The following is a 26,537-nucleotide window of genomic DNA, read 5'->3' as shown; positions in this document are numbered from 1 at the left end:
TCTGTGCTAAATGAATTATACTAAATAAGCGAGTTACATTATCTGCTGATTGTCTATTTTTAATAAATCCTGTTTGATCCATATGTACTAATTTTGGTAAGCATTTAGATAATCTATTAGATAAGATTTTTGCTATTATTTTATAATCAGTATTTAATAAAGAAATCGGTCTATATGATGATGGCTTTAAAGGATCTCTATCTTTTTTTGGCAATACTATTAAAATGGCTGTCGAAAAGGATTCTGGAAGTTTATGCGTTCTTTCCGCTTGGCGTATTAACTCCATAAGAGGAGGAATTAATAAATCTTTAAACTTTTTATAGAATTCAGGCGGAAAACCATCTTCTCCTGGAGATTTATTACTTTGAAGTGATCCTAGGGCTTCTTCGACCTCTTTCAATGTAAAAGGCATATCTAATCCCTTCTGTTCTTCCGTATTTAATTTTGGAAGAGTTATTTGTGATAGAAACCTTTCTATCTTGACATTGTCATTTTGTGATTCTGATTTGTACAACTCAGAGTAAAAATTCTTAAAAGCTTCATTAATTTCTAAAGGTTTATAAGTAATTTTATTTACTCTTGTTCGAATTGCATTTATTGTTTTAGAAGTCTGGTCTGTTTTTAGCTGCCATGCAAGAACTTTGTGATCTTTCACCTAGTTCATAATATCTTTGTTTAGTTCTCATAATTGCTTTTTCCGTTCGATATGTTTGGAGCGTATTATATTGTAACTTCTTGTTAATGAGTTGTCTTCGTTTTTCTTCTGTCATATTTCTTTGGGATTCTTTTTCTAATTTCGTAATCTCTTTTTCCAATTGATCTATTTCTATCATATATTCCTTCTTAATTTTAGAAGTATAACTTATTATCTGACCTCTCAAGTATGCCTTCATTGCTTCCCACACTATAAATTTATCATCAACTGAATGTGAATTTATATCTAAAAAGAACTGAATCTGTTTTTTCATAAAATCACAAAAGTCTTGACGTTTTAATAATATTGAATTAAATCTCCACCTATAAACTGATTCCTCTTTATCTGTCATTATCATTGTCATTATTAAAGGAGAATGATCTGACAGTATTCTTGCTTTATATTCCACATTTTTCACTCTATCTTGAATATTTGTTGATAATAGGAAAAAGTCTATCCTTGAGTATGTTTTATGTCTATTTGAATAAAATGAATAATCTCTTTCTTTTGGATTAATTCTTCTCCATATATCAATCAGATTTAAGTCTTTCATCAATGATAGAGTTAATTTTACTGCTTTTGATTTTGTAACAACCTTTGTTGATCTATCTAAAGCTGGATCTAGACAAAAATTAAAATCTCCACCTATTAATATTTTATCATGTGCGTTGGCCAAATTCAAAAAGACCTCCTGTATGAATTTTACATCATTTTCATTTGGTGCATAAATGTTCATAAGGGTCCATAGTTCTGAAAAAATTTGACAGTGTATAATTAGATATCTCCCCGCCGAATCAATTAATATGTTTTGTATTTTAATTGGTAGATTTTTGTTAACCAAAATTGCAACTCCTCTCGCCTTTGAATTAAATGAAGCTGCAATAACATTTCCAACCCAGTCTCTTTTTAATTTCTGGTGTTCTGTGTCTGTTAAATGAGTTTCTTGTAAAAAAGCTATATCTGTTTTCATTTTTTTAATATATGTTAAAATTCTTTTTCTTTTTACTGGCCCATTAAGCCCATTAACATTAAAACTTAAAAAGTTTAGTAGATTAGTCATTATTTTTTTTTATTATATTATTCCAATCTATAATAATACCTAATCTTTCCACTTTCATGGTATCTTGGGAAATCTTTATAAAAATCTCCGTGTTGCTATGTGTGTTCCCACCAATCATCCAGGCTAAAAGATAGAAGAAAATTAAAATATAAAGAAAAAAACAAAATACCCCCCTACTAATGTTGTGGAAAAATAACACAACATTACCCCCCTCTGCTGTACGGGTCATGGCAACCGCCATGATTACACACGTGAATCCCGCAGTAACCGATCCAAAGCTCCCCAGCCCCCCCGCAACACAAAAACGTATATGTATAAGAAGAGAAAAAAAAAAGAAATACCATTCTCATTTAGTATTTCTAAAATTTTGCTCCCCTTTTCTATAATATCCATAAATGTCCATCAATTCTGTTCGTTGGGTCTATCTTCATAGCGAATAGATGGAAGATCTTGTACAAACTCCTCCGCTTTTCGATAATCGGGAAAAAATTTTTTTCCTTCCTCCAAAAAAATTATCAGTGTTGCTGGATGACGCATTGTAAATTTGTAACCCTTTACCCATAAGGCTTTTTTCACTGGGTTAAATTCCTTCTTCCTCTTCAACAGGTTGTGACTTATATCAGGGTAAAAAAGGACTGGTTTTCCTGCTATCATCAATGGCCCGTTTCTATTTTTGGCACTTTGGGCAGCAGCCTTCAGGATCTTTTCTTTGTCTTGGTATCGTAAGCATTTTATCAAAATTGATCGTGGGTTTTGATCAGCTCGAGGTCTTGGCCTTAAGGATCTATGAGCCCTTTCGATCTCAATTGGAATTTCTCCTTCCATTTCCAACTTTTCAGGGATCCATTTTTGAAAAAAATTTATTGGGTCTTCTCCTTCTATATCTTCTTTAAGTCCAACAATTTTAATATTATTTCGTCTACTGAAATTTTCAAGCTTATCAATTTGTTCCATAAATTGTTTTCTTTCTGATGCCCAAGCAGCATTTTCATTTTCTATTTTGTCCATTCTTTCAACCATGTCCTCCGTTGTAGTTTCCAAGTCCGTAATTCTTTTTTCCATTTTTTCCTGTCTCTTTGTCATTTTATCAAGCATAATCTCCATTTTGGTCATTTTTTTTTCGAGTCTTTTTTGATTATTTTTAATTATTTTTAATGTGTCTAATTTACGCATTATTTGCCTCAAAGTCTTTTCTATATTTCTAGAAGGACTTTTAGCTTCTTCTTCATCTGATCTTTCCGAGACATTTGACTCTCCCTCCGATTCACTGTCACTTTCAGTTGCAGTGGTAGCTGGGCTTTGTAGTTCTTGTTGCTCCCGTTTGCGCATGCTCCGTCCTTCGGGTTTGCGCAATTCACGATGACCCTTCCCTTCAGGAATGGCCATTGTTGCCGCGGTCTCTTGTTCCGCCTCGCCGGTGGCACAACGTACCTGAGACCGCGGTTCCTCGGCAGACGTGGGCCCCGCTCTTGTTCCAACTTGCGTAATCTTCCCGGTATTAGTTTTCTTCATCTTCCTTCTTTGAGGCATTGCTTGACACAGTCCGGAGTAGTTTATAAGTAACTTTTAGAAGATACTGACTAACTTTTCTTCATTTAGACATTAATTTATTAACTTTTTACGGGAGAGCTGGGTTCCAGCGTCTCGATCCTACGTCATCACGTGACGTCCCCCTTGAAGTCTATTGTTGAGGAAAGATGAACATTCACACTATCACCCAGTGATTTTGAGTGGAAGCAGTCTTGGGAGGGAGATGGTGGTGTTCATTGACAGAACATGATTGCATGTGACTGCATGATGGTACAGTGCCAGTGACCTGGGTTCAATTCCACAGCTGTCTGTAGTTTGTATGTTCTCCCTGTGACTGTGTGGGTTTCCTCCAGGTGCTTCACTTTCCTCCCACTTTCCAAACCCATACAGGGCGGTAGGTTAATTGGCCCCATGGGTGTAATTGGGCAGTGCAGGGTTGTTGGCCTGGTACTAAATAAAATAAATGAAAAATAAAATTTTTAATTAACGTACATTTTCAAATTTACTTTAAATTCTCAGAAAAGAAATACAGTCATGTTTGAGTCCCTGTTATGCAAGAGGTTTGGTAGCCAGTTTTTTCATAAACATCTCCACAGAATCAGTGAACATCCAGAAATTCTGCTATTAATTGATGGCAAAAATGTAGGCAAGAACAATGAGGGGGTATTCAGCTCTGCTTTGAAAACTGCAGAGGATCTTTTATATCCATCAGAACACAGTTGAGGCCATGGTTTAATATATTTTAAAAAAAGCCAGTGTTCACAAACAGCCCAGTAGTTTCACAGAATTTCATTCGAGTGTCAAACTTGATTATAGGTTCTGAGTTGGTGCTGGACTTGCATTCTTCTTAGACAAAAGCATGATCATTCAGCCATGGAGAAAGAAGATAAATCAGGAATCCATATTACTCTGACGATCTGAAGATTGCTTTCTTGTAAATGTGAAGTGCATGTTACAACAGACTTGAGGATTCTTCTATTATAATGACAGAGCACCAAAATACTACAGAAGTGCAGCTTCGTTCTGTAGGGGTGCTACATTGTTGTTTCTCTAAAATGCATTGTCTCAGTTACATCACCATCTTTATAAATGCAATGTTTCTCAATCAGCTAAATAGACTAACCCTTTACAGAGCTCAGGCTGTGAACTAAGGAGAGCTTTATTGCATATACTAGCACCTGTTATCAGTGTCATTCCATATCATTTACAAGCAATGGTTCTCAATAATTCTATCGTCTACCCAAAATGCAGTAGTTTAATCCTCCTCTACATGTAACATAAAATCTTTTAATGTTCATTTAGTTTTAAAATGAAAATTTAGTTTTGGTAGTTCTTTGTTGTATTGATTATCATTTATATATTTTGGGAGTTATTTCAGCACAGATTTTAGTCCTTGCTAAATGAGCCCTTAGCTCATTTGCAGCTGATTCTAGGCTCTAATTGCTAACAACAAAGTAACAATTTGTGGAGATTAATTGAAGTATGGCTATGACCTGAATTTATTTTGTGTTCAGAGCAGAAGACTCTGGATTTTAGGAGCAGAATGCTTTCCATAGAGTCAAGCACCACTTCTGTGATGCATCCAAGTCAACAAGTAAAATTCAAATCTGATTTGTACAATTGAACAGAGCTTTTCGGAATATTATATAGTCGAATCAACGAAGACTACAGTTAAAAGTTAACAGTTGTAAAATTAAACAAAACAGACCATAAAAATTCTAATACTTACTGGCATCTTCAGCCTGTTAATTTTTTAACATAGCTGGAACTTTTATTTTCCTGTGAATTTTTCCTTTGAATTCATTTTCTTTTCCAGACCTCAGTGACACCATATCTTTCTTTTTAAATCTTTTTATTAATTTTTTAAACAAACATAAATGAAACATGAATACAAAGTGTTTGAGAGTACATAATTAATATTTTAAGTAGACATTCAACTATATAATAGTCAATATATATAGCCTCCCAAACTCATGGTATTTATGAACAAAAGAGACAAAAAGAAAAAAAAAGAAACCCCCCAAAAAAAGAGAAAAAAAAACACTAACCAATATGGGCCATTGCATAATGTTAAATACATACAGTAGTGCCAATAACTCCGAACCTCCATCCAAATAATTAAGGATAATCAAAGTGAGGTTTAGGAAAAGACAATTTAACTCATATGAAAATGTTGAATAAATGGTCTCCAAGTTTCTTCAAATTTAACTGAAGGATCAAAAACAACACTTCTAATTTTTTCTAAGCTCAAACAAGAGATAGTTTGAGAAAACCACTGAAATATAGTTGGATGATTAATTTCTTTCCAATTCAATAAAATAGATCTTCTAGCCATTAATTTAACAAATGCAATCATTCGTCGAGATGAAGAGGATAAATGACTATTATCCACCATTGGTAAACCAAAAATTGTAGTAAAAGGATGTGGTTGGAGATTGATATTTAAAACTCTTGAAATAATACTGAAAATATCTTTCCAGTAGTTTTGCAAACAAGGGCAAGACCAAAACATATGGGTCAATGAAGCATCATCAGAATGACATCTGTCACAGGTTGGATTAACATGAGAGTAAAAGCGAGCAAGTTTATCCTTAGACATATGAGCTCTATGTACAACCTTAAATTGTATTAGGGTATGTTTAGCACAAATAGAGGACGAATTGACTAATAGTAAAATTTTCTCCCACTGCTCAGTGGATATAAGACAATGAAGTTCTTCTTCCCATTCTTTCTTAATTTTTTCTGATATTTCTGGCTGTATTTTCATGATCATATTATAAATAACAGCTACTAAACCCTTTTGACAAGGGTTCAGAGCTAAAATCCTTTCCGTAATGTCCAATGGACATAGTTTCGGAAAGGACTGTAATTCATTGTACAAAAAATTTCTAACTTGCAAATATCTTAAAAAAAATAGGTTTTAGGTAAATTATATTTATTAGATAGCAGTTCAAAGGACATAACGCTATCATCCAAAAACAGATCACGAAAACATGTTATACGTCTTGTTTTCCATAAAAGAAAAGCTTGATCCATAAGAGAGGGCCGAAAAGAATAGTTAGATATTATAGGGCATGATAAAATAAACTTATTAAAACCAAAAAAATTATGAAATTGAAACCAAATTCGTAATGTATATTTGACTATTGGATTAGTTATTTGTTTATTCAAATTAGATAAAGAAAAAGGAAGTGAAAATCCTAAGATTGAAAACAATGAGAAGCCTTGTACAGATTTACATTCCAAATTTACCCATTGTGGGCAAGCAGCTGTAGTCAATTCTTGTGTCCAAAATATTAAATATCGTATATTAACTGCCCAATAGTAAAATCTCAAGTTTGGCAAAGCCAAACCGCCCTCGTTCTTAGGCTTCTGTAAATATTTTTTGCCTAGTCTAGGATTTTTATTCTGCCACAGATAGGAAGATATTTTGGAGTCAATAATATCAAAAAAAGATTTAGGAATAAAAATTGGTAATGCTTGAAATAAATATAAGAATTTGGGTAATACCATCATCTTAATAGCATTAATTTACCAACCAATGACAAAGATAGCGGAGACCACCTGATAGCAAGTTGCTTAATTTGGTCAATTAAGGGTAAAAAGTTAACTTTAAATCTTTTTTTTAAAGTAATTTTAATACCTAAATAAGTAAAATAATCTGTAACAACTTTAAATGGTAAATGTTTATAAATTGGAACTTGCATATTTAATGGAAATAATTCACTCTTATTAAAATTCAATTTATAACCAGAAAAGTTACTAAACTGAGCCAGCAAGGACGAAATAGCAGGAATAGATCTTTCAGGGTCGGATATGTATAGTAACAAATCATCAGCATACAATGATAACTTATACGTCCCCTCCCCACGAGTAATACCTAAAATATTAGGCGATTCACGAATCGCTATAGCCAAAGGTTCCAAAGCAATGTCAAATAGTAAAGGACTTAAAGGACATCCTTGCCTTGTACCACGGAATAACTGAAAAAAAAGGAGACCTTTGATTATTGGTAAAAGCAGAAGCCAAGGGTTTATAATATATTAATTTAATCCATGATATAAATTTTGAACTAAAATTAAAATGCTGCATCGTATTAAATAAATACGGCCATTCAACTCTATCAAATGCTTTTTCAGCATCTGCAACTCAAACTACCTGCGTCTCAATATCACCAAGACCAAGGAGATGGTGGTGGACTTTAGGAGATCTAGGCCTCATATGGAGCCAGTGATCATTAATGGAGAATGTGTGGAGCAGGTTAAGACCTACAAGTATCTGGGAGTACAGTTAGACGAGAAGCTAGACTGGACTGCCAACACAGATGCCTTGTGCAGGAAGGCACAGAGTCGAATGTACTTCCTAAGAAGGTTGGCGTCATTCAGTGTCTGTAGTGAGATGCTGAAGATGTTCTATAGGTCAGTTGTGGAGAGCGCCCTCTTCTTTGTGGTGGCGTGTTGGGGAGGCAGCATTAAGAAGAGGGACGCCTCACGTCTTAATAAGCTGGTAAGGAAGGCGGGCTCTGTCGTGGGCAAAGTACTGGAGAGTTTAACATCGGTAGCAGAGCGAAGGGCGCTGAGTAGGCTACGGTCAATTATGGATAACTCTGAACATCCTCTACATAGCACCATCCAGAGACAGAGAAGCAGTTTCAGCGACAGGTTACTATCGATGCAATGCTTCTCAGACAGGATGAAGAGGTCAATACTCCCCAATGCCATTAGGCTTTACAATTCTACCGCCAGGACTTAAGAACTTTTTAAAGCTATTATTAATGCTTTTTGAGATGGTGATTTAGATGCATATCATATTTTTTTTACTGAGTTAAGTATTGTATGTAATTAGTTTTGCTACAACAAGTGTATGGGACATTGGAAAAAAGTTGAATTTCCCCATGGGGATGAATAAAGTATCTATCTATCTATCTATCTATTTTGGATGAAAGAGTATAGATAATATTAATTAATTTTCTAATGTTAAAAGATGAATAGCGATTTTTAATAAATCCAGTCTGATCTTCAGAAATGATTCGAGGTAATATATTTTCTAATCTAGTAGCCAAAATTTTACTAAAAATCTTAAAATCCGTATTCAACAAGGATATAGGCCGATAGGATGCACATTCAATAGGGTCTTTATCTTTTTTAAGAATTAAAGAAATAGAAGCTTCATAAAAAGATTGTGGAAATTTGCCTATAATTAATGCATCTTTAAAAAATTTTACAAAGCCAAGGAGAAAGTATAGAGGAAAAAGATTTTTAAAATTCTGCAGAGTAACCATCTGGACCAGAAGCTATACCGGAATTCATTGGAAAAAATAGCCTTTTTTATTTCAATTTCCATGATAGGTGTATCTAAGAATACACTATCCTCTACTGTTAATTTTGGAATATTCAATTTCCTTAAAAATTCATCTATTATAGAAGAATCCTTAGCAAATTCTGATTGATATAAGGAATTATAAAAATCTTGAAAGGCTTTATTTATCTCTTTATGGTCGATCGTCAGAATGCCATCTTGTTTACGAATCCTAGTAATCTGTCGTTTAACCGAAGCAGTTTTCAATTGATTAGCCAATAATTTACCAGACTTATCTCCATATACATAAAACTGGGTTCAAGACTTAATTAACTGATTTTCAATTGAAGAGGATAATAAACTATGCTCCATTTGAAGTTCCACTCTTGCTTTATAAAGTTCTTTGCTGGGGGTCACTGAATAAATCTTATCAATTGCTTTGATTTTATCAACCAATGTTAGTATTTTAGAATTAGTTCGTTTCCTAACTCCAGCAGAGTATGAAATAATCTGTCCACGAATAAATGCTTTAAAAGTGTCCCATAAAATTCCACTAGAGATCTCTGCTGTAGAATTTGTTAAGAGAAACAAATCAATTTGTTGTTTAATAAAATTAACGAAGTCTAAGTCCTGCAATAAAATAGAGTTGAACCTCCAGGATTTAGCATTAATAGATCAATCCATTATCTTAATAGATAACTTCAAAGGTGCATGATCAGAAATGGTAATAGAGTCATATTTACAATCGATAACATCTGTAAGTAAACATTGATCAATGAAAAAGTAATCAATTCTTGAATAATTATGATAAACATGAGAAAAGTATGAAAACTCTTTGTCATTGGGGTGTAGAAAACGCCAAATTTCGCAAATTGCTGAATCAGTCATAAAGGAATTGATAAGAGAGGCCGATTTATTCGGAAGAACTTGTATGGGCTTGGACCTATCCATCGAAGAGTTTAAACAACAGTTAAAATCCCCACCCATTATCAGTCTGTACTGATTCAAATTAGGAAAGGATGTAAATAGACACTTAAAAATTCAGGACAATCAGTATTTGGAGCATAATCATTAACTAAAACAACTTTTTGATTAAAAAGTAAACCAGTAATAATCAAAAATCTACCTTGTGGGTCTGAAATTGTTTCATGGTGTATAAAGGAGGTTGAAGAATCTATAAAAATGGAAACGCCTCTTACTTTGGCTTGAGAATTTGAGTGATATTGTTGGTCTTTCCAAAACCTAAAAAAGCATTGACTATCCACCTTCCTTACATGAGTCTCTTGTACAAAGATAACATTAGCATTCATTCTATGGAATACTTCGAATATTTTTTTCCGTTTAATCGGATGATTTAAACCATTAGTATTCCAAGAAACAAAATTAATAACCCTATCCATATTGACAATATTTATTACAATTAACACATAAGGTTAAAAAAAAAGATGAACTTGTGAATCCGGAAGAGGAAAGTAAGTTCAAGGAGGAACCGGAAGTCACGACACTGCAACCATTTTTGTAGTTTCATATGAGCCCATGTAGTAAAACTAAGCATAAAGCAAGCAAAAAGAAAAGAGTGAAGAAAAATCCCCCTCTCTCCATCCTCAAAACCCCAGGAAAAAAGCCAAAAAGAGGCAAGCAAGCAATCTAACACTAAAATTACCCCCATGTCTCAAGACGGCAACTCAAACAAAAAAAAGTTGAATAAAAGATACAAACCACCCATATTATAAGAAAGGGTTGGTATGACAAAAATTAAAATATAAAGTTAGTATTATATATAAAACAAAAGGACTATTAAAGATATAAATTAAAATGATAAAACCCATAGATGAATAATACTGAATTAGTGTTTTAAAAGAAAGTTTAAAACTTATTCAAACACATCAAAACAGATGTGACATTCCAAGCACTAAAGCCTTTCGGGAAGAAGAAACGACATTTTATTTTTTTTTAAATCTTAATATTTAAATGTTAAAAATATAAAAAAGTATATACGAACTTAGAAGAATATCCTAGTAAATTACTATCAAAACTAACAGATTAATAATATGAAAATATAACAAACTCAGAATAAACCAAAAACTAACTTTTACAGTGTAAAAAAATACATGTAAGCCATACATAGTAAAAAAAAACCATCATTTTATAAAAGATCCAAATCTATAGACTAATTATTACATTAGTCAACCCGGTAAAATGTTATTCTTCCAGAAATCTTTGAGCATCCGCTGGAGATTTGAACAGCCGATAAGTTCCGTCTTCGAGAGAAACTCTCAGATGAGCTGGAAATAACAGCGCTTGCTTGTAGCCTTTCTGATGAACTTCCGACATAACCGATTTAAAAGCCATTCTTGCCCTTAAGACTTCGGGACTGTAATCTTCCAGAATACGGAATTTAAAATCTTGAAAGCTGATCATACCCTTTTTCCGTGCAGCCCGAATCAAACGTTCTTTGGTATGAGGGTAATGGATCCGGAGAATAACTTGTTGTGGTTTCAAACTTGAATCTGAATGAAAATGAGAAATGCGATGTGCACGGTCGATTATTAGAGGGGAATCCAGTACTTCTGAGCCAAAGACATCCATTAAAAATTTGGAAAAGAAAACAGTAAGATCGCCATTCTCAAATTTTTCCAGAATCCCAATTAGCCGAAGATTTTGTCTTCTAGAGCGGTTTTCAAGATCGGTGATTTTAGATTTATAACGATCCATCTGTTGAGAAGTCTAAGTTTGCTGTTGTTGCAAAGTTTCAATTATACCATCTCTCTGGCGAGCAGCTTCTTCAAGAACTAAAATACTTGCTTGTTGTTTTTGTGATTCCAGTGTAAGTGCTTGAAGTTTTACATCAAATGACTTTAAAATTTTATCAAACGTAGAAAGCTTTGCGGTTAATTTATTCTCCAGTTTTCCAAGTCTGTCGTCCATAAGATTCGCAATTGCTTCTAAAGTTATCGTTTCTTTCATCTGTTTCGATTCCTTTGCTTTAGACATTTCAGCAAGTTGAAAGTGATTCAAAGTTAAAAAAAAATTCATATGTTTAAACCCCTTTAGAATAGGTATAAAAAGATCAATTAGGGGTGTTTGTAGGTTAAAAAAGAGTAAAAGGTTTGAAGCAAAGCCTAAAACCGCTTCACTCCATAAGTGCCATCTTGAGACCTCTCGACACCATATCATTGAATATTCTGACTGGTTCTTTTAATTTTCATTATTTCTTTTGAGATTGCAGTATTTTGCTACCTTCTTGTACGAGTTGTGTTTTTAAAATTTGTTTTAAAATGTGTTGTATGTGATATAGCAGTGAACAAAAAAGGAGAGACTGGTTTGAAGTTCTGTTTGTTACATTACAAATTAAAGCATTTGGAACTACTCAGTTAACAACAATTGGCAGTACAGTATTAATAGGAAAACTGCAATAGTCTCTGAGACTCTGAAAAGCAGTTTATCTTCAGTGAATGTTATCCCAATGTGTACCCTTTGTTGTAATGTTGGGAAATTCAGTCTGTTTGCAGATGGCGAGATCTCTGAAACAATAACAACAACATGACAAGTAAGTCTGTAAGCACAATGAAAGAACTGGACGTTCCGTCATGAGATGTTGTTTTACATCTGTGTATGTGCACAGACTGAACCTCAGTTGCATCTCGATTTCAACCTGGAACCTCCAAGTGTGGGGCCAGAATAAACAGTGTTTTATGTACATCTTAGAAGTTCCATAAATAGTGTGCTAACAAGACTTAAAAACTTTTAAAGATGTCTCAATTAAAATAAGATTTTAAGTAATGAAACGGTGTCTTGTTTGAAGCATTGCTAACAATTATAAGGGGTTATGGGCTTGTTTTAAGTGTTTGTTTATATATTACCCACCCTACAACTTTATGCCCATTAAAATTGTGGAAAATGCCACTTGCAAAATGTGAGAATTTGTGAAGTTGCACCTAATTCCAAAAGCAAGAAGAAGAATGGGTGATATTTATTTCCCTGATGGATTTTTGGTTGCTAAAGCAATAAAAATAAACCAGGCAGGGCTCAGAAACTTAATTTTCCATAGTGTAATAATGATTTGTTATGCTGCATGATTGATCAAGGAATAAAGGCAGCAAGCCAATCTTTCGTTTTTTTGGTTATAAAATCATTCCTTTGTGCATTATGACATTAACTTTGCATATTCAAAATGTCACTTTTTTTATTGTCATTTGGCCATTTTTGTAGCTATTTACTTGTACTGTTAATCACAAGAGAATTGGTTAGTCTGTGGTATTTTATACAGGAGTCAGTTCTACTAAAAGCATGATGCATTTGCCAGGAGCAGTTATGAAATATTTAATGAAATGTGATGCTGTCTTTCTGACTTCAAAAAATTGCAAGTTAAAATATTCAGGACATGTAAAAAGAGCCTCTAGAATCTCTCTTGAATTTTTTTTCACTTATGTACCAAGCACAAAACACTTTTACAAAAGGAATGCAGTTCAGCCATGTTATTTGAGAGGTGAAAATGGAAAACAATTACATTTAAACCAGCAGTAGTTTCGTTTCTAGGTCTGGTTATGTTCCTACTTGTCCAATTTTGTAGCCATCCCGACATTATGAGAAATAGAGGAAAAAGGTTTTCAATCTTCTGCATAAAATGCCATTGCTCTGCCTCATATCTTGGCTTAAAAAATGACTGTGGCGGGAAATAAAATGACATTTTGCCATATTTCTGAATAGCATCCAGTGATGGTGACTTCAAAATTAGACCATTGAACACAGCTTGGTTTATACTATCCATAATGCTGGATTAAACAAGGTAATATGTCATCTGTAATTTATACCAATTTAGGAGCTCTCTGGATACAACATCTTGCAGAAATTTTCAAGTGCTTTAATTACATTTCTGTGAACTGACATGATTGCCAAATGTTCCAACAAAGTAGAAATCAAACTTTAAATTTTTTGTTTTGATTATACAATATTCAATTGCAAGCAACTTGTTTAGTATTTGTGAGGGTTTAATATTTTCAGACTTTATGAAAGGTAATCTTCACCGGTAGTTGCCCTTGTGTCTACCTAACCCTGAATTTGAGTAGCTAATTTAAAATTGACAATCGTAAAGATATTTATCTTTGTGTTTGGTGATCCACAGATACAACAAGGCCAAAAAGAAGCCAGGAAACTGACGGAGTGGAATATAATTTTATTTCCAAGCACTTGTTTGAGACAGATGTACAAAATAACAAGTAAGTTGAAAAATGGCACACACTGTTTCATGCCAGCACATCTGGAAATTTTCTGATGCAGTGATGAAAAGTATTGGAATATTTGAACAATAGGTTACTTGGGAAAACATGCAATTGCTCAGCAAGTTAAATGTCACTGATTTTGGAATTTTTACTCCATTAAAGGCATGGTATAAATAAACTGTTGATATTATTTGATCTAGTATAAATTCTTAAGCTTTGCATCATTTTTATCATAAAGCAATTCCATACTTGAAAAATAATTTGGTGTACTCCATGAAAGTAATGTTTATTTATTTCTGCTGTCATGAACAAAGGCAGTATGTTGCCTTGCTCTACATTTTCCCTTCATGCTAGGTTTTGAATTTATTTGACTTTTTTTCTAAGTTCGTTGTCTACTGTGACAATGAAAAATGTTTGCCTGCATTGTAATTCAGCTTATTAATAAGAGTGTGGCACGTGGCCAAGTGGTTAAGGCGTTGGACTAGCGATCTGAAGGACGTGACTTCGAGCCTTAGTCGAGGCAGCGTATTGTGTCCTTGAGCAAGGCATTTAACCACACGTTGCTTCAGTCCACCCAACTGAAAACGGGTACTGGCAAAATGCTGGGGGTTAACTTCGCGATAGACTGGCATCCTATCCGGGGGGAGTCTCGTACTCTCAGTCACTTCACGCCACGGAAACCGGCATAAGCAGCGGCCTGATGAGCCTGTAAGGCTTGGGACAGACTTTAACTTTTAACTTTTATTAATAAGAGCATACTTTTAAAAAGGATGTGTCAAAAGCTAATAATTTTATTTTTCCCCAGATTTATTGAACATGGGGAATACAGAGGGAACTTGTATGGAACAAGCATTGATTCTGTTCGATCTGTCATGGCAAAGAATAAAGTGTGCTTGTTGGATGTACAATGTCCAGTAAGTAGGCATATTCCTTATAAAGCACAAGAGACTGTTTTTGGATTTTCCATTTTTGCAAATCGATAAAGCTCTGGTATTTATATGGTAATTTGTTATTTTGTGCAGCATCAATTATTGGAATAAATATATTGATTTCCTCACTGCATTTTATTTGTTTTGTTCCAATTTCGGGCAGTATGTAATGGAGAACAAAAATAAATGATCAGTAAAGACCATTTCACTCCTATGGCTTCTTCACATTCAAGCCAAGTGGAAGGAGGACAGGATTTCCAGTTTACAACCTTTTGTGTTTTGGTTTATTCTTGTCAAATATACAAAGACACGGTGAAAAGCATGTTTTGCATTCTGTTTATACAGATCAAATCATTTCACAGTGCATTGAGCTAGAATAAAGTAAAACAGTAATAATGCAGAATAAGTGTAAATGCTATCAAAAGAGTGCTGTGGATTGCAGTGCAGGTAAACGATAAAGTGAAAGATCATAACGAGGTAGATAGTGAGGCCTGGAGTCCATATTTTCATTCAAGATCTGATAAATGTGAAGTAGAAGCAGTCCTTATGCCTTGTTATACATGCTTTCAGGCTTTTGCATCTTCTGCCTGTTGGGAGAGGGGAGAAGAGCAAATGTCTGAGGTGGGTGGGGTCTTTGTTTATGCTGGCTGTTTTACTGAGGCAACACAGGGTCCATAGAGAGGAGGTTGGCTAGTTCCTGTGATGTGCTGAGCCATTTCCACAGCTCTGTGAAGTTTCTTGCAATCACATTGAAAGCAGTTGTCTTACTAGGCTGTATGTTTTTCCATGCATTGAGTTAGTCTTTCAGATGTTTATTTGCAGTATTAACTACTTACATTCACAGAACATTTTGGACAAAATTGTCTTTCAACTGTTTCCATTAAAGGACTACCCATCCTCATCCCACCTTCCTGCACAAAATCCATAGTCCTGCATGTCACAGCTCTTCCAGTACACATCCAAGTATTTCTTAAATGCAGGGTGCATAGTGAATAGTCCAAAAACAGGTCCCTTTGGATTTTCATTTTCTCCTAGATCAGTTCTAACTCGCATTACAGCCAAGATCTGGGAATGCTGCATGGAAGGTTATGAATGCGAATGACAGCTGCACAAATTCATAGGCCATTAAGGCCAAGAGATGACTAACATAAATAGAACTGTGTATAACGAATAACATGCAGTGATTGCTTCAGATGTTGAACAAAAGAGTTTAAAATGTGTTGATTCTAAGCATGTTAAAGATAATTTAGTTACAAAGTATATTTTTATAACTTTGTTTCTTAGTGAATGTTCTCCATACTATTCTTCAAAAAAAAAAGCTTAATTTTCTTGCTACTTTGCAAAAACAAAATCCTTTAATTAGTTGTACATTTCAATCCAGGTGAATTATCCAAACCACTGGAAACGACCAGGAAAATCTAACCATTAGGATACTATCTTAAACCACTTCCAAAGTTATTTTATTGACTCAAACTTGATTTGCTGGATTGAACCACACCCAGAATACTGGCTCTGTTGTCTAGCCAGATTCTATGTTTCTACCAATTACTTTGAGATGTGAAGGCCCTTCAAAGTATACATGATAAAAATAAAATGAAACTTTTAAACACTGTTCTTATGTCATTTCCAATGGTTTTTGAATTGCATTAATCACAGGTGAATCCTTAATGCTTAATTTTGTTGGGATAATATTTGCAGCTATACTGTACCAGTAAAACTGCAGTGCACGATCACTCTAAGACATAGTTTTTAATAGGTCTGGCAGAAGCATTCACATGCTGTTATATTGCCTGATTACTCAGGTTTATGCAAGATATTAGCCTTCAATTTTCACTGAGCTGGTTACCCCTCATGCAACCAAACCTAAATTCAAATGGCATTGGTTTCTGGGTCCACAGTCCTCTTGGTGAGCTGTCTTGGAGTTAATCAGCAGAATTCTGCATGATGTAAACTTCAGCCTTGGAATTCCATGGCAGTTGGTTAGAATGATTGTTGGGCAGGACTTGTTTGTCATTCAGAGTTGGTCACTGGTGCCACAAGGCTGGTACAACTTCAGTTAACTCAGACCTCTGGTGCTGCCTTTACTGAGTTTGCAATTCTCCCTGTGACTTTGTAGGCCTTTGCTAAGTACCCAATCACTTCCCACACTCCTGAGTGGCAGGAGAATTGTGGGAAAGTGAAGCATGTGAGAGACCATAAAACATATGTCACACACACAAAATGCTGGAGGAACTCAGCAGGCCAGGCAGCATCTAGGAAAAGAGTACAGTCGACATTTAGGGCCAAATCCCTTCAGCAGGACTAGAGAGAAAAGCTGAGGAGTAGATCGCTGAGCAATCCCTGCAGAAAGTAGAAAGTGGAGGAAGAGAGGGAAAGATGTCCTCCTTTATTAAAGAAAGGGGCTTCTCTTCCTCCACCATCAACACTGCCCTCAACCGCATCATTTCCATTTCACACACATCTGCTCTTACCCCATCCACCCACTACCCTACTAGGGTTAGGGTTCCTCTTGTCCTCACCTACCACCTCACCACCCTCTGCATCCAGCACATAATTCTCTGAAATGTCCGCCACCTCCAATGGGATCCCACCACAAGCACATCCCCCACAACTTCGTGCTTTCCACAGGGATCACTCCTTACGTGACTCCCTTGTCCATTCATCCCTCCCCACTGATCTCTCTCCTGGCACTTATCCAGAGGAACAAGTGCCCCTACACCACCTCCCTCACTATCATTTAGGGCCCTAAACAGTCCTTCCAGGTGAGGCGACTCTTCTCCTGTGAACCTGTTGAGATCAGATACTGTGTTTGGTGCTTCCGGTGTGGCCTCCTGTATATCAGTGAGACCCAACGTGGATTGGGAGACTGCTTTGCCGAGCACCTATGCTCTGTCCACCAGAACAAGCAGGATCTCCCAGTGGCCGCCCATTTTAACTCCACTTCCCATTCCCATTCCGATATGCCCATCCATGGCCTCCTCCACTGTCGTGATAAGGCTACATTTAGGTTGGAGGAACAACACCCTGTATTCCGTTTGAGTAGCCTCCAACCTGATGGCATGAACATTGATTTCTCAAAGTTCTGCTAATGTCCCTCTCTTCACCATTTCCCATCCCCTTTTCCTCTCTCACCTTACCTCTTTGCCCACCCATCGCTGCCCTCTGGTGCTCCTCCCCTTTTTCTTTCTTCCATGGCCTTCTGTCTCTTTCACTAATCAACCTCCCAGCTCTTTTCTTCATTCTTATCCCTCCAAGTTTCACCTATCACCTGGTGTTTCACTCCCCCCGCCCCACCTTTTAAATCTATTCCTCAGCTTTTGTTTCGGTCCAAAACGTCAACAGTACTCTTTTCCTAGATGCTAGCTGGGCTGCTAAGTTCCTCCAGCACTTTTGTGTGTTGCTCGGATTTCCAGCATCTGCAGAGTTTTTCTTGTTTGTGATAAGACATGTTACTGGAGCAGAATTAGACAATTCGACTGATCAGATCTCCTCTGACAGATAAGCAGCACAATATGTGGCAATGGACTGATAGCCAATGGACTCTGAGAGCCAGTAGTTATAACTGTTTGTCATCTATTCTGGCTCTGGGTCAATAGCTTCCTCTTCTTCCTATGAAAAAATGAGGTATGAAAATGCCATAAATAAATTCAAGGTAAATTGATTTGTACTTGCCCATTTCCCTTGTATCCTTTCTTCTCCATCTGATTAGTGCAGGAAAGCTTGCACATTTCCCAGTGTAAGTTCTAGCACATCAATGGAAATAATGCATCCATCAATGAACTCCATGAGGAGACCACTCTAGAGCACAATCGAGAAATTGCCAGTGATCGGCTGTGCAATGTACAGATCCCAAACTACAATGCAGCTATGAATGCTGGTTCTTCTGCCAGTGTTTCCACAAGTAGATTTTAGCAGAAATGACACCTAGCCTGGCTGGAGCAAGTTCAAACTAATTTGGGTGAAGTTTCCTGACTTCACTCCTTGCAAAAAATGTTATCCCCACATGTTTAGTTATTATAATAAGGGCAAGAAGAAATCTGGATTTTAAGTTCCTGAATTGTAAAATCTAAATGTGGAAAATATTAAGAGTATGAAATTAGATTAATACTTTCAGAGCACAGACACTCTATGTCTTCACTGGATTCCTTACTAATGCAGAGGTATAATAGTATAGGTGCAGGAATTAAACAGATTAGACCCATATATTACTTGCCATGCTTGTTCTTTATAACTGTTTTGACTGTCACAGCTTAGTGGGTGGTAAAGAACCAGTACTGTTGAAAATGTCCCAAGTTCTCCAAACAGTGTTTTGGACATTTGTTTTTACATACAATCCAGGGATTACATCACATCAGAGATTTATTAGAAATGTTCAGAACTGACTTTTTAATGGCCACATTAATGCTTTGCTGGTCTTAAGTAATTTGGCTAATCAATTTTTGTAGAACTTTATTTTGAACACAAAAGTATATGAAATTAATCAACAAGAGCTGGAATTCTTTTGTGTCTAGATGATTCTGCATCATCTGTGTGCGATCCAGGTAGCATCCTGTATTTGATAAATTGTGATTGCCTCTGGAAAGTTTACATTGGAATATATCCAGGTCAATGTAATATTGCACACGACTCACTTTTGTGCTCTACATAAAGTCTGCTTGGTTAATTTGGTTTGTTCTACACTCTAGAGTATTTCACTTGCTGGATATGAACTGTGATGGGTGAAAAACAAGTTTTTAGCCGCCTTATTTTCTTCATCATTAACAACAAAATATAAATATTCTCGGACAACTGTCAACTAAACTAATTAAGTGAGCAAGTTTACCAATTTCATTTAAAACATACTGTTCCTATATCCTGGGTCTGGGTTCTCACTATCTCATTTTGTCCTGATGTGATTTGATAGCACCTACAAAATGAGCATGGTCACTGAGCATATACCAAAGTTTACAAATGGTGGATAAGCTAATCAATTCATTGTAATATTACTCACTGAAAAAAGTTCCTAGAAACTGGTAATTCCTCATTAGGTTCCTGAAACAATCAATTCTCTACTAAAGTGTAAGATGGGGCACTTTGGATTTCTTACTTCATCTGACCCTTGGTGTAGAAGTTAAGTACAGAAGGTTCTGTACCCATGTTTCTCAAAATTCTGCATCATTTGAATGGTTCACTCACATCACAGTGAAAACTGCTTTGGAAAGCTGTAAAATCTGCCGACATCTCCCATTTGGCAAAACACAGGCGTCACTGTCAAATGTAGGCTTGTGACTTCAAGCTTTGGCATGAATAATAGTGGAAACTTTCAGAGTATCATAGCATAAAAACAGTGGAGTTTTGTAGTCTCAATAAATTAATGTAATGGAAATAACGGATCTGATCAAATATCTGAACCTAATCCTAATTCTTCAAAGCGGGAGGATAAAAGACGATTGTTGGAGATTTTTCTTCCCTCATTTCCAATCTATAACACAATTGAACAAATACTTACTCTAATCTCCAACACATTGCACCAACTACAGCAGTAAATGCCTTCGTCTGAAAAGGGGAAGGAATGTGCAAGATAGAAGCACCATTACGCATCATCTGGCAGCTGCTCAGATCTGGAATATTGTTTTGACTGAGCAGGTTGACCAGATAAGCATTACCATTGTCACAGCCTCAGCCAGATGTGTCCCAGGCCTGCCTTCTGGAATGTTGCTTAGCCGCTCGAAGAGGAAGTTGATAAATTTATGTGTGAAGTCTGACACTGTATTCTTTCCTTGATGCCAGATGTTTTTAGTAGGAATTAGGGCATGCCTCCAAAGTGTGAGAGACAGTTACTTCACAAAAAAAGTTCTGAGTGCTGTTTGACAGCTGTTCAGCCCTTGACAACTTGGGAGTCATTTCCATGAACAGTACTTAACCTGAGGAGACTCTGACACATTATTATTATAAGTCAGTATCTGCTTCCTAGAATATAGATTCCCTAAATGTTCATCTGTGATAGTAGCTACCTGCACAGCAACCCCCTGGTGTAAACTGTCCACTACAACACAGTTTAGAGTAAACTGTTTTAATAAATAATGGTTCAGGATGAAATTTTTGACAACACAAGGACAAGGGAACCAAATAGGTGGTGGAATGGGGAGGATGCATAGGGAAAGGATTACTATTGCCATGAAATGACCATGATTGCTGCCAGATAATTGTAACGGTCAAATGGGCTCACAGATATCCTACAGCAAAGGGAAATTCCCACTCTTACCTCTTCTGACTTTAGTTTCAATAATATGTATTGTAGTTGACTCTAAAAGTGCCCACAGACCCATCATCATCTTAGGGAAATGAATTTCATATGATAAATGAAGCTTTGCCAATATCACAAACATTATCACAGCAACTACATAAAATGTGTCTGAAAGCGCTGTGATTTTTCATAAACCAGTGTGACAAGACTAAGTCGTCCGAGTTGTAAAATGTATTTATTGCTTGCATATTTGAGGTAAATTTAACTTTTCAATATGCTTTTGCAACCAGATATGCTGAGAAGTAAAATGTTACACTACTTAAATGTTTCAGACAATAAAACATCTGAGGACATTGGAATTTAAACCATATGTGATATTCATCAAGCCACCATCACTTGAACGCCTCAGAGAAACCAGGAAGAATGCGAAAATAATTTCAAGCAAAGATGACAAAGGCCCTGCCAAACCATTCACAGTATGTTTTGAAGTTTCTACATCCACTGAAATCTTTATAATCAAAGCTGATTCAGATGAATAAGTTTTTGTTTGTGTTTATTTGGGTAAATACAGGTTAACTTGACATCTCCCCACATTTGTCAACAGTGAGCCTGCAGTTGTCTTAGCTGATCCAGAGTAGATGTGTGAATCTCCCATTAAATTATCCTTAAGTAAATCTACTCTCAGTGTTTAACACTACATCAATGAAATATTTTAGGCTTTCAATGTTGTCTTAATGATGTGTGCAGTTGGATTAGTGACCAGTTTCATGTCTGTAGGGACAGCTCCCATTAGACTCTAACTACAAAGAGACGTCTGCTGAGTTGTATTAGGACATAATTTCCAGAAGTAAATGTGTACCTTCTACTGACTTGTGTATCAGTTTTCCAATGCTTCAGGGTATCTTGGACAATAGAAGAAAGTGAAATTCTCACAGAACATAAAACTACTTAAAACAAATGTGGGGGTAGCAATCTGACTTGTTTTAATTCACCAGGGCAACAGATGCAGGGCCAAAGGATCCTTGAAAATAAAGATAAATTCACAACACATGATATTTAATGTACACACAATCTGGCATGTTTGGGGGGGGGGGGCGGGGGGAGAGATTCATCCAAGTTGCAAATTAGGGCATGCATATCTCCACAAATTGATCACTGCTTTGTTGTTTGCCTCAGACTAGCACATAAGCTCCCCCTGTCAATGAAAATCAAAAACTGTAGATGCTGGAAATCTGAAATAAAAACAGAAAGTGCTGGAAAAGAAACAGGCCAAGTAGCATCTGTGGAAAGAGAAACAGTTAACATTTATAGATTCCTTCAGCAGAATTTTCTGGGACTTGAAATAAATATATTGTAACATTTAAATGTGTAACCTTGAAGAAATGAGAAACCATGGATTGGGTCACCATTCCGTTACTTCAATGTACCAGACCATCCTTGAACCTTGTGTAGAACCCCAGTGAGACCGCATCTGGAATAGTACAGTGGACAAGTCTGGTTTCCTTAACAAAAACAAAAAATATAAGCACGTCAGGTTGCATCTGGTTTTCTAACTTAAGGGAGGATATATCTGTGATAAAAGGACGGCAATAAAGAGTCACCAAACTGATTCCTGAAGTCAGAGGATTGTCTTATAAAGAGAAATTAAACTGACAGGCCTTTACTCCTCGAATTTAAAAGAATGAGGGACTCCATCATTCAAACGTTGAAAGTTCTTACCAATCTTAATGGAGTAGATACGGAGTTGCTGTTTTTCCTGGCTGGGGTATTTGTCTATTTACACTCAGTGGCTACTTTGTTAGGTTATTCCTGTACCTAATGAAGTGGCCATAGCGCACAAATTCATGGTCATCTACTGCTGTAATGCATTCAGTTCAAGATTTGACACGCTGTGCATTCAGAGTTGTTCTTCTGCACACTGTTGTAACAGATAGTTATTTGAGTTGCTGTCAGTTTGAACCAGTCTGACCATTCTCCTCTGACCTCTCTCACTAACCAGGTGCTTTCTTCCACAGAACTGCTGCTTACTGGATTATACCTTTCTCTGTAAATTCTGTAGGCTGTAGTGTGTGAAAATCCCAGAACATCAGCAGCTTGAGATACTAAAACCATCCATCTGGTTTGGTGCTCAAAGTCACTGAGATCACACTTCTTCCCCATTCTGATGTTTGTTCTGAACAACAACTGAACCTCTTGACCACGTCTGCATGCTTTTATGCATTGAGTTGCTGTGATTTTCATTAACAAGCAGGTGTAGAAGTGTACCGAATGAAGTGAGCACTGAGTGTACAGCCTTTGGTGAGAAAGCTGGGCAGCTGTACAGTACAACAAGCTAAAGATTAGTAATGGTATCAGTGAAGTGGTGAAATGTGGGAGAAAAGGGATATCAAGTGTCCTAGACAGCTGCTGTATGTTTTCATTCAATGGTGAAGTCAGTCTGTGGTGGACTGGGCTATATCCACCGCTTGATGTAGTCGTCTCTGTTCCTGGGCATTGATACTTCTGTACCAATTGAGACCTGCTTGCGCCTGAATTGGAGGAGGAGTGCCAGTGTCCTTGCAGTGAGTTTTGCTGGGGCTGCTCAGCAGGGTTTAAAGTGATGAACCGAGGAGCTGGGACTAAACTGACAGCACCGCCGTGAAAGAGGCTGAATCATACAGGCAAGTTCAGTGTGAAATGTTGGCAGCAACAGGAAGGAAAATGGGGGTGGACCAGAAGACTTAACTGCATCTACACCAAGAAATAGATGAGCTGAGAACCGAATTATAAGATTATCCGGTCACCGAAGCATGACAGAGAGGGATCCTTAAGGAGTGGGTGGCATCTGTTGTTCAGGGAGAGGTTTATGGCAGTACTCAAGGAAAATATGCAGAGAGGCTATATGGGTGGAATTTAGGAATAAGGCTGGGAAGGTCACTTTGGTGGGGTTATTCTCTAGGTCTCCCAATTGTCAACAGGGATTTAAAGAACATATGTAGTAGGAAGGTCACAGCAGAGTATAAAAACAATAGGGTTGTAATAATGGGAGCATTTAACTTTCTAAATATTGATGGGGAAACCCCTGAGTTCAAGTGGCTTGGACAGAAAGGAATTCGCAAATCGTATTTGAGTGAGTTTTCTGAAACAGCAGGTAGCAGGTCCAACCCAGGGAGAGGGGTGTACCTGATCTTAGCTCAGGACAAGAGCAGGGAAGTGATTGAAGTATCTGTGGAGAAAACCTTTGGGAACAGTGACCATAATTTGTTAAGTTGCAAGATGATCATGGACAATGATAATATTGGTCCTGGAGTTAGGAAAGCAGATTTCAGTAGTATAAGACAGGATCAAGGAGAGGTAGAATGGGAGCAGCTGATGGAAAGAAAACAATATTTGACAAGTGAGAGGTGTTTTAATACCAAGCTAGTCAGATTTCAGAGTGAGCACGTTCCTGTAAGACTAAGAGGCAAAGGTGGTAAGTTCAGGGAACCCTGGTTAACAACAGATACTGAAGATTTAATCAGGAAAAAGAAGGAACAAGTTGAAAAAAGAACATTGTTATCAAATGAATCTCTTGAGGTTTATAGGGGGTAAAGGTGAAAACAAATCAAAGAGAGCACTGCTCTCTTCTTGCTGCTACCATTGGGCAGGAGGTACAGGAGCCTTGGGTCCCACACTGCAATATTCAGGAATAGTTATTATCCTATCAGGCTCCTGAACCAGTGTGGACAACTTCACTCACCTTAATGCTAAACTGACTCTACAACTCAATATTATTTATTTCCTTTTTCCTATTATATGCATAGTTTGTTTTCTTTTGCATTTTGGTTGTTTCTCAGTCTTTGTCAATTTATAGTTTTCATTAATTCTTTTGTATTTATTTTTCTGTAAATGACTGCAAGAAAATAAATCTCAAGGTTTCATCTCAAATCTCATGGTGGCATATATGTACTAAATAAATCTACTTTGAGCTTTGAAATTACAAAGGAAAGCAGAGTCATGAAATGACCTAGGCAAGTAAAATTGGGGAGAATCCTACAACTTCATTTAAGTACATTAGAAGCAAAAGGGTAGCTAAGTAAGGAATCGGTTCCTCCGCAGATGAAGGGCAATCTCTGTGTGGCGCCAGCAGATATGAGTGAACTCCAAAATGAATACTTCTCATTGGTATTCACCAGGGCGAAAGGCATGAGGCTGGAGAGTTAAAGAGAGCTATGCTGGTACATGTCTGTCTTGGGAAAGAGGAGTGCTAGACATCCTGGAGCACATCTCCAGGGCTGAATAGGATCTATTCTTGATGCTAAGGGAAGCATGGGAGGAGATATTGTAATTATTAAGGAAGGCAGAGCCATGATCTTAAAGAATGGTGGAACTAGCAAGGACTGCTAATCCTATTATGTACTGTATGTTCTCACTGTATGGCTCAGACCTCACTTTGTCTCCATTGTATGTGAGCAAATGAACTTACTTTGTGCATCAAAGCAGTTCCCATTGACCTGGAAGCCTTACCAGTATGGCTGCTTTGTGGTGAAGAAGACTGCAAAAGTCTAGTGGAGTTTGAGCTGTGTGTACAGTGGGCTTATCCTCAGAAGATTTCTGATTGATTTTTTTTCTCTCTATTACCTGTTCATATGCCTTTCCAAACTAGAACATAGAACAGTATAGCTAGAAACAGGCCCTTTGGCCCACAGTGTCTGTGTCATGTCAGGTCTGGGACCACCTGTTGAAAGAGAACCAGACCTAACGATTCTTAGGGATAAGATCTACTTGCATTTGGCGAAGCATAGAATTATCAGGGATTGTCAGTGTGGCTTGGTGTGGGGGAGGTAATGTCTTACAAACTTGTTTGGGTTTTCTTGAGGTGACAAATGGGTTGCTGGTCATAGGGCAGTGGATGTTGATACATGGACTTTAATAATGCTTTTGACAAGGTCCCTCCAGAAGATTAAGATGCTTGATTCTTACTTCACGTCACATGCCGGTGATAATAAACCTGATTCTGATTCTGAAATCCATTGAACTTGGTAGATTGGATTCAAAATTGTCTTGGCCATAGAAGACAGAAGGTAGTGATGGAGGGGTGTTGTTCTGTCTGAAGGTCTGTGATAAGTGATGTTCTGCAAGGAACAGTACTGGGACCTCAGTTGTTCATAATATAGATAATAATTTCATAAAAAAGCAGGTGGTCTGTGATTACTAAGTTTATGAACAACACGAATGATGATAGAGTTGTGGACAGTGAGGAAAATTGTCAAAGGATTCAGCGGATAATAGATCAGTTTGAAATGCAGGTTAAAAAATGGCAGATGTGGTTTACGCTAAACAAGTGTAAAGTGTCAAATTAGGGGGAAAGTTTTGAGTAAGTGTCAGACCATGAGGAGCATTGGTGTACAGAAAGACCCTGGGTTGCAAGTCCCCAGCTCCTTGAAAGTAGCAACACAAGTAGATAAGCTTAGAATAAGGTTTAGGCTTCTGCCTTCATTAGTTGTGATGTGAGAAGGTTAAAAAAGGTCAGGAAGTCGTGTTACAGCTGTATAAAACTTTGCTTTGACCACACTTCAAATATTGTGTACAGTCCTGGTTACAACATTACAGGAAAGGT

The 26,537-nt window shown here is 36.7% G+C and overlaps 1 protein-coding gene across 8 annotated transcripts in view; it reads left to right on the top strand.

The window, feature by feature from the left end:
• mpp7a (MAGUK p55 scaffold protein 7a) overlaps positions 1-26,537 on the top strand; it is a 464,536-nt gene that overhangs the window by 419,963 nt on the left and 18,036 nt on the right. For all 8 annotated transcript variants that reach the window (XM_073054744.1, XM_073054741.1, XM_073054742.1 and 5 more), the window contains 3 exons: positions 13,708-13,801; positions 14,610-14,718; positions 21,292-21,435. In XM_073054744.1, the coding sequence (XP_072910845.1) occupies positions 13,708-13,801; positions 14,610-14,718; positions 21,292-21,435 (347 nt within the window). The remainder of the gene's footprint in view (positions 1-13,707; positions 13,802-14,609; positions 14,719-21,291; positions 21,436-26,537) is intronic.

Source organism: Hemitrygon akajei, chromosome 8, assembly GCF_048418815.1.
Source record: "Hemitrygon akajei chromosome 8, sHemAka1.3, whole genome shotgun sequence".
In the NCBI taxonomy this organism is placed as follows: domain Eukaryota; kingdom Metazoa; phylum Chordata; class Chondrichthyes; order Myliobatiformes; family Dasyatidae; genus Hemitrygon; species Hemitrygon akajei.
This window is presented reverse-complemented; position numbering and strand designations above follow the sequence as displayed.